The sequence below is a fragment of the Juglans microcarpa x Juglans regia genome, chromosome 3D (genome assembly GCF_004785595.1).
Source record: "Juglans microcarpa x Juglans regia isolate MS1-56 chromosome 3D, Jm3101_v1.0, whole genome shotgun sequence".
Taxonomy (NCBI): domain Eukaryota; kingdom Viridiplantae; phylum Streptophyta; class Magnoliopsida; order Fagales; family Juglandaceae; genus Juglans; species Juglans microcarpa x Juglans regia.
The window spans coordinates 6,097,889-6,106,471 of record NC_054598.1 but is presented as its reverse complement, the minus strand read 5'-3'; the positions used below and the strand labels follow the sequence as shown (position 1 = coordinate 6,106,471).

The following is an 8,583-nucleotide window of genomic DNA, read 5'->3' as shown; positions in this document are numbered from 1 at the left end:
GACATCCTATAGGCCATCCATAACATAAACAATAAACATCCGTTCTGTGCAGGACACCCATAACACAGGGAAGGTCAAAAAGAAACGAAGCTTTAAGAAATTCAAGTTATATTTAGATGTTAAATTGAGTTGAATTGAATTAATAAAATATTATTAAAATATTAATTTTTAATAATATTATTATTATTTTAAAATTTAAAAAAATTAAATTATTTATTATATTTTATATTAAAATTTAAAAATAATAATAATAAATTAAAATAAATTAAAGTGAATTAAATAATTAAACGAAATCATTTTAAAAATATTAGGACCCACCCCACATGGCTTTTCAGTGTCAATTCATTGTAATTTAGATAAATAAACATAATTTATATACACACTTCCCTGCTTATTTAATGCCTATCACTGCCCCCATTTACTATTTATAATTTATTGGAAGTTTTATATTTTTTTATATGATAACGATAGAATTACTATTTTATTATTACTTATTTATTATCTAAATATATTTTAATTTTTTAAAGTATTTTTTTAACATATTTAATCACTACAAAAATTTAAAAATATATAAATTTATTAATATTGACTTATTTAATCATTAAGTAAAATAAAAAATTTTTAAAAAATCAAATATAAAAAGAGTAAGGTTTCTTTTAGAAGTTAAATTCATCTCAACTTATCATTACAATTTTTTTAAATTTTAACATAAAATATAATAAATAATTCAATTTTTTTAAATCTTAAAATAATAATAATATTAAAAAATAATATTTTATTAATATTTTATTAATTCAATTCAATTTAATTCAATTCAATTTAATATTCAAATACAATCTAATATATAAGAAATAGCAGAGTAGAAATCTTATTATTATTATTTAATATAATAAAATCAACGTGTCTATTTCTTTTCAAATAAATAAATAAAATTATAGAAAATCTGATCCCAGTAGTTCAACACCGTAGAGATGAAAAATGCCATTGTGGTGACCGTTGATGCATGGCATTATAGTAAAAAAATTCGGGGTGAATAAGTCGTTGACGTGACAGCTGCCGGTGTGCGAGGCAATTATGAGGGAAAAGCATTGGATTCCAGATATTGCTCTCTTCTTTTCATGGTTGGTTTTGAACTATTGGTCTGCTCTTTACTTGAATTTTTTGACTGTTGAATTTCTTGTTTGTTTTGAGGCGGAAAAATTAAACTAAGTTTATTCAACACTCTGACGCATTTGTCTTCTGCCTTGGGAGATACAAACTACTTTCCCAAATTTTAATATCCAATCATTTTCATATTCATACACAATTTATATTAATTTTAAATATAGAATAATGATAAATATCCTTCTAGTGCATCTACGACAGGCTCTCTGTTTTTTTTTTTTTTTTTTCATGAATCTTTTTTTTTTAAAAAAACGTAAAATTTACATATTCTACCATTATATCTAACAATACTCAATAATATATTTCATTTTAGGTGAATAATTGCTTTGGATCTCCATCTTCATTTATCTGCGAGTAAAATGAAAAAAAAAAAAAAAAGGAAAACGACAAAGGGAGAGAGACACTAAGGCCGCAGTATTTGTTTTCTTTTGTTTGTTTTTTTTTAAAACAACTTCATTCATTGATGACATGTTATATTACAACATCCCATAAAAAATTAGAGTTTTACAATTTTTTTATATACAGTCGGTAAATACAACCAACGTGTAATCGTTCATATCACATTAGATTTAAAATAAATTCTTCCTCTCTCATCAGTTCGGTCTCTCTCTCATAAGCTTGATCTTTCTCTCTTATCAACTCCATTAGCTCGGTCTCTCTCTCTTCAGCTCTTCTCATCTCTTTTTCTTATCAGCTCGATCTCTCTCATCAAGTGTCTCCACGTCAGCCACATTTACACGCCGTTTGCACCAGACGCTTACAACAAGCATTTTTCTTTTTATAATCAAATCTGAATACACTAATTTTTGAAATATAAGGATAAATAGTATTTATTCTCTTCAATATTAATGTGTGAGGTAAGGAATGGTAAATAAATTTTTTCTAAATAAAATTATACTTCAACAAAATTTTAGAAAGTGGTTAACCATATTACTCATTTTATATTATAACAAAATTCAAATGTTATATTATAAATTATAAGATTAATTTATGTTATATCATAATCAAATTGTATATTAAGATTTATAAGATTAATTTTATGTCATATCAAATCTTATATTAAAGTTACAATTCTAGTATTTGTTGTTTTATTTTAATGATATATTGATAAAAAAAAACGTTGGAACCAGTTTTTTCAGTAATACTACATGGAAATTGGAATACCGCCTGTGTGGATTCGTCTCTTAACCTAATAACCAAAAACAAAAACTGACTTTTTATTTTCCGCCATTGAAGATTTAAAAAAACAAAGAAAGAGAAAATTGAAAAGCAGAAGGAAGCCATTATTCCCTCAAGTCAAGGGCCTCCACTGCCTTCCACCGTTTCGAGCAATGAGATATATGATCCATTTTATATCATTAGGAGGTCCACACCACACGATTGCAGAGACCATTCAAACCATTCTCCAAGGATTTCATTTTTTTTTTTTTTTTTTTTTTAAGTGAACGATTAATTTATAGCCTAGTAAAGAGTATCAAATTTTAAGGTTAAAAAAAAAAAAAAAAAATTCAGAAACTAGAATTGAAAATTGGAAGTGACCCATTCCATCCAATCTGCTTTTGCTTTTGCTTTTACTTTTGAGGCTTTGTGTAAAAAGTGTAGTGAAAATTGTTGCTTTTTGGTTTAAAGAATAAAATTAGTAATAAATGAAGGTAAACTTGTAGACAAATTAATTGTTTTTTGGATGAATTATGCAGATGGTACGGTAGGTAGGGTTAAAAGCCTTGAAATGATGCAGCTAGAGGACGTACTAGACAACTAGGGCCTGCCTGCCAACATGTGATGTGCCCTCCCATGTTCTTCAGTTCTCTATTATTGTATATATGCTTCGATTCATGTGAGGGGGGCAGCCTGTCCTTCGTATAACTTCGCACTTGCTCTACAAATTTATGTAGTTTATGTACAAATTACAAACACGAGGATATAAATAATCACCTTTAATATCAATGATCTCGAGTGTCAATATATGTAAAATTAAAATTTTTTATTTATTTCTATACACTATGTTAACTATATTTGAAGTGTTAGATAGTGTATTTGAGATTAGATGGCTTGAAATGAAAGTTAAATAAAATATTATTAAAATATTATTTTTTAATAATATAATTTTTTTGAGAATAAAAGGTATTGAATTATTTATTAAATTTTGTGTGAAAATTTAAAAAAATTATAATGATGAGATAAAAAACTATCCAAATGAGATCTTAATTATTATATCTTAATGAAATATACATATTATAACTATTTGATAATTGAAAAATATAATGTATCAACTTTGACAATTTATTTTATAAAAAATAATATTTGCAATATAGAGTGTAAACATCACGCACTCATTTTACAATAAAATTCACATAAAAATAATTATTTTTTAATAATGAACACTATTATTTTTTTAAAAGAGTGTGAAACTTGCACAATTGTATCTAATATCATTAGACCACAAAAATAGTGCCCAAAAATTTCACAGGCCTAATATATGATAAGTCAAGTCCCTAACTTGAAACTAAAACTACTTATCCGAAAATAAAAAAAAAAAAAAAAAAAACACACACACACACACACACACACAGAGACTTCTGAGACATTTATTTTAGAGAACCAATCGAGTCAAGCACGATCGGTAGAGATCTAAGGGTTCTGTTCAGAGATACGAGTCAACATCCTTTTTATAACTCTTCTTTAAACGGAGGTGGATGATAGCTATGTAAAATTTAAAACTGAAATGTAAAAAAAAACAAAAATGACCTTCTCACATGGGCTTTTATAAAATAGATGAATGAACAACATTATTCTATGAAGAAAGATACCTTATCACCATACTTCAAGGCTTCTAACTACAATAATTTCTTTATATAAAATGGTGGAATGGTGCTGGTATATATAAGATGTGGAGAACCCCTATGCAATAAAGCAAAGGAAGCTATATACAAAACTTTTTTGTGAAACCCCTCCTCATACGGCCAATCTGCATCTTAGCCGCGTGATCTATTTACCCAACAACTGGAAGGAGTGGAAGACAAGCAGAAAGCTTGCACAACAGGGAAGATGACACCACTTCTTCGGCGTGGTACTATCTGCCTGGAAAAGCTCAGGCCGGCCAATGTTAGTCAAAGAGGTTGTATAAGGAGCCAAAAGAGGAAAATTGCCGCAATAAATTGCATTTGGACCAAACCTGAGGATGAAGCATGTTGGCTTGCCATGTACATTGTGGTCTTGTTCACTAATGGTAGCTGTGCCCCATCCTTTCGAGCTCCGAGCAACTTTTGGCTGCACATTTCCATACAGGATCCACATATTTTGTAATGAGAAGTTATACTCAAATGTAATATGTTCACCACATACTCAAAAGAAAGCAACCATGTGACTAGCAACCCAATTTGACTCGATACAACAGCTAAATGAGTACGACTACTACATATTAAAATATCTCCTTAGAGAAGGAAAATGGCCAGTTGTAAATATAGAAACATCCATTTCTCCCCATAAAAGGCCTAATAAGAGAAGTGAGGTAATTCATTTTAAAGCCCAAGATGAGTTTGTTCCCAAGCCACGTGGGACTTCTCAATACGCCCCCTCATGTGGGCCGGTATTTCCGGTACATCATCGTGGTAGGTCGCAGGAGCCCATCATTAGTTATAGGTTAACCTGATACCATATAGAAATACTCATTTCTCTCCATAAAAGGCCTAATAAGAGAAGTGAGGTAATTCCTTATAAAACCCAGGATGAGTTTGTTCCTAAACTATGTGAGACTTCTCAATAGTAAATTGACTAGTGTTTAAAGCTTCTTCATTACCTGGAGTTTCTATGCAGCAGAAGCTTTTTAGAGTGTACTAAAGAAAATAAGAGAGAAACTCAAACATTACAGCATTACCTCTATGGAAAATGTAAACATGCCAACTACCATAGTTGTAAGATTAAGCACAGCATTGTTATGGTATTCAATTCTGTTAAAGAGATCAAATTCAAGCGAAGTTGAGTACATCCAATCCAAAGAATTGAACTTAAGTGGCTGATTGAGAGTAATCAGCATAGTGTTCATATATATACACTCGCAGATGCCCACCTAAATGGAAAAACATTGGGCCATCTCACAAGCAATCAACTTTAGAATTCAGTTTCCAGATGATGAAATCAACATCCCAGAAACCATTTAAATTTGTTGACAGATCCATCTTCACTGCTTCATTTGGGTACTAATCCAGATCTGCCTAAATTGCAAGAAACTAATCCTGGTAATCTTTCTACAGTTTTTTTTTTTTTTTTTTTTTTTTTTTTTTTTTATCAATTTAAGCCTAAACTGCATGAAACCACTGGTGAAGGGTGGTGGCCTTAATCGGACCACTTCAACACCTAGGACATCCTTCCCGCTAAGTGTTCCAGTGTTTGTTTTAATATAACCTTATTTTCATGCTTCAAGAAAAACACATTGACACTGGGTGTCCAGGAACCGCGCAAAAAAAAAAAAAAAAAAAAAAAAAAAAAAACCCCAGTTATAACTACCAGTCGAACCTAATATCTAATTCCCTGTTGACTGCCTAGCAATTATTGGAAGAGGCAGCGTGAAGGATATAACAAGGTGTTGAAATTGTCAATCTCTCAGCTTCTTAACTGGTGACAAATATTGCATTAGCACAGGGTTACCACCACATATGTATTTATATTACTCCTAATCTCAGCTGCTTAATTCATATGAGCCACATCTCTAACACAAGGTTTTGCCAATTTGCACAAAGGGACAGGAAATATATATGATATGAGATTCCATCATGCCCTTAAGCTTGATGATAAACAATAAAGAGAAAAAAAAAATATTAATTGAGATATAATAAGCGGCCAATCAATGCCTTATTATAAGAAAAGGATGGTTTTCTGCGTAGCCTTTAGTCAATTGTCATGGGCATTAAATATAATAATAAAGATAAAGACAAATGATTATTGGTATAACTGCACATGGACCAATCAGAAAGTAGGAAAATTAAATAATAAAAACAAAATAAGAAGATAATATTATTTGGTATTATCGAGTGTCATTTATCAAGTACCTAATTGCTAAGGAATTAATTACAGGTCCATCTAATTGTTTGGCCCCATGGACAAAAGTGTGGAAAACATACTCCAAACTGCTTAATAAAGATTCTCCACTTGCCGAAATTTCTGGAGCTTGCTACAGTGGCAAATCATGCTTTCTAACGAAATGACTCTACTAACCCTAGATTTGTATTAGATGTTGATAAAAATAAACTCATATAATAAGGTTGATTGGTAATTTTACCTGGTATAGGGTGACGGGCAAAATATGATCATATAATCAGCGGAAGCGCAGGTGTAGGTGCTAGTCTTGTCATCGTACGCGTAGCTATACGCGCGTGGGCAAGCGTACTTAAAAAACAACGAATAAATAGACGGCCCGCACGTATCGGGCGTAGAGTATGCCTCACTGCAACAAAATCTCGGATCAGCGAAGGCCTCGCACGCGCTCCTGCAAGCCACGGTACCCTTCCCTTTCTCACGCGCCACCCTCAAAGCCGACGGGCACGCCCCGTTCAGGTCCACCAAGCACCCGGTGGCGCTGCATCCTCCGCCGGTACCTCCCTTGGGCACAACGAGCATCGGGAGGTTGTACCCGTCGACCAAGCTGACGTCGTAGAAATCTAACCCGCTGGCGCCGTTCAGCGTGAACTCCGCAAGCGTGGCCGGTGGCTTAGCACCACCCCCGGCGCACTCTACCTTCCCGGACCCGCAGTCCGCGGTCATGCAAGAGAACTTCCCGGTGGAGTCCTCGCCGCATAGGGTCCGACCCCAAATCCGACCAGACCAATACTTGGGTATGGATACGGTCTTGGATTTTCCACTCCTGAGTGAAAAGCCGGTGGTGGGGAGCTGAGGCGTATTGGCGCCGGATAGCAACCCAGGCCATATCGTGCGCCGGCACTTGTTTACTATCTTGAATGAAGCAGAGTGTATCTCTGTGAGGACCAAAATTGAAAAAGAAAATCCGAACGTACTGCGTTAGAATGGGATGGTGAGATTCAAATAAATCAATTGGTACCTTCATGGTGAGTGGGAAGTTTGCGTGATTACCTGAGAGAAAAGAGGAGGCGAGGAGAGTGAGAATGGTGCCGTAGAGGAGTAGACGACGATCCATCGAAGTGAAGATGATGAAGAAGAAGCTCAGGAAGTAAAGGTCAAAACTTTGAAGAAGAAGAAGTAGTAGTGGTAGTAGTGGAGATTGAGTTGGCGAGGCGCAAAGAACTTTACTTTTCTTGCGAAGAGGGAAGGGTCAGCTCACTGTGCTGCGTCGTTTGCTTTTTTAATCAGTTTCTTTTCAAAATTCCTTTACGAGAATAAGCCGGTCCTGGTGTTCTCCTCCAAACAATAGCCTCCAATAGGCGTGTTCCACGTAGCCCTCCCATTTGAGTTACCATAAACCGCACAACACTACATAACTCACGGGAGCAAAGCCTCCCAAGACCAAATGGGAGGGCTTGCTCGCATGAGAGTCCAGAAATTTCTTTTATCTCTCTCTATTTCGTCGATGCCTATAAAAACCTCTGGCTATCCATGTTTGGTTTTCGAGGAAGCTGGAAGAAAATTAACTGAACGAAGCAATAAAAAAATAGAAAAATCTTTTTTTTTACTGTTTCAGATTCTTCTTTTTTTAATGATTTCTTTCATTCGGTGAAGGAGCTCGAATCCGAAATCTAGCCCTTTTTTATTTTTATTTTGCTTGGGAACTTAACGAATTGTGAAATGTAAAATGAAAAAAAAAGAAAGAAAGAAAAAATACGTTCCACTTTTTCAGAATATATTCATGAAATTTTAAAAAATAGACAACGTTGAAATTGGTCGAAACAACTAATCCAACTATTGAAACAGAAGTTCTAAATCATGAAACGAGAAAAAATGGTGAAGAAGTTTCAATTTTGGATCATTGCATTTGTAAGAAATGTCACTTAACTACCAGAGTGGAAGTGGGTAGATGTGATTCTTGTCTATGATTATTGGTTGCAGCAATACAAGGGAAGGGATGAGGACCAGCATGGAAGGAGTTTTACTTGTAGGTTCATTTGATTTAGCCGTTTTGTGTAAAAATGATGTGGGAACTCAATTTCGTTATTTTTTTTTCATTGTCATTTTTGTTTGCTCAGAAAAATTGAGGAATTGCATATCGGTCTTGATTTTTTTTTTTTTGGCGCTTTCAAGTAATTTAATTTATCGTTGTATCTATTATGTTTTGGGAATAAAACCGTTAAACCGGGGGCGGTTGTATACGAAAACATTCTTAAAGAAATTCCCCTTAACTTTATTCTTTCTAAACATTCTTGAAGTTTAGATAAAATTTCTCCTAATTTCATAGACGAAACAAAAAACCATACAAGCATTCTGAAACTTCAATTTAATTTTCATAAATGA

The 8,583-nt window shown here is 33.3% G+C and overlaps 1 protein-coding gene across 3 annotated transcripts; it reads right to left on the bottom strand.

Annotated features, from left to right (window-relative positions):
• Nucleotides 1-3,908: 3,908 nt before the first annotated feature.
• LOC121254239 (thaumatin-like protein 1b) lies at nucleotides 3,909-7,490 on the bottom strand. 3 transcript variants are annotated; one of them, XM_041154207.1, is made up of 4 exons: nucleotides 7,252-7,486; nucleotides 6,443-7,136; nucleotides 4,340-4,434; nucleotides 3,909-4,245 (listed from the first exon to the last, which is right to left on the bottom strand). In XM_041154207.1, the coding sequence occupies exons 1-4, from the start codon at nucleotides 7,313-7,315 to the stop codon at nucleotides 4,238-4,240; spliced, it is 861 nt and encodes a 286-aa protein (XP_041010141.1). In that variant the 5' UTR covers nucleotides 7,316-7,486; the 3' UTR covers nucleotides 3,909-4,237. The 3 variants fall into 3 exon arrangements, with proteins under 3 accessions (XP_041010141.1, XP_041010140.1, XP_041010139.1); XM_041154206.1 differs by having other exon boundaries at nucleotides 3,909-4,434; nucleotides 7,291-7,490; XM_041154205.1 differs by having other exon boundaries at nucleotides 3,909-4,434; nucleotides 7,252-7,487.
• Between the last annotated feature and the right edge of the window lie 1,093 nt (nucleotides 7,491-8,583).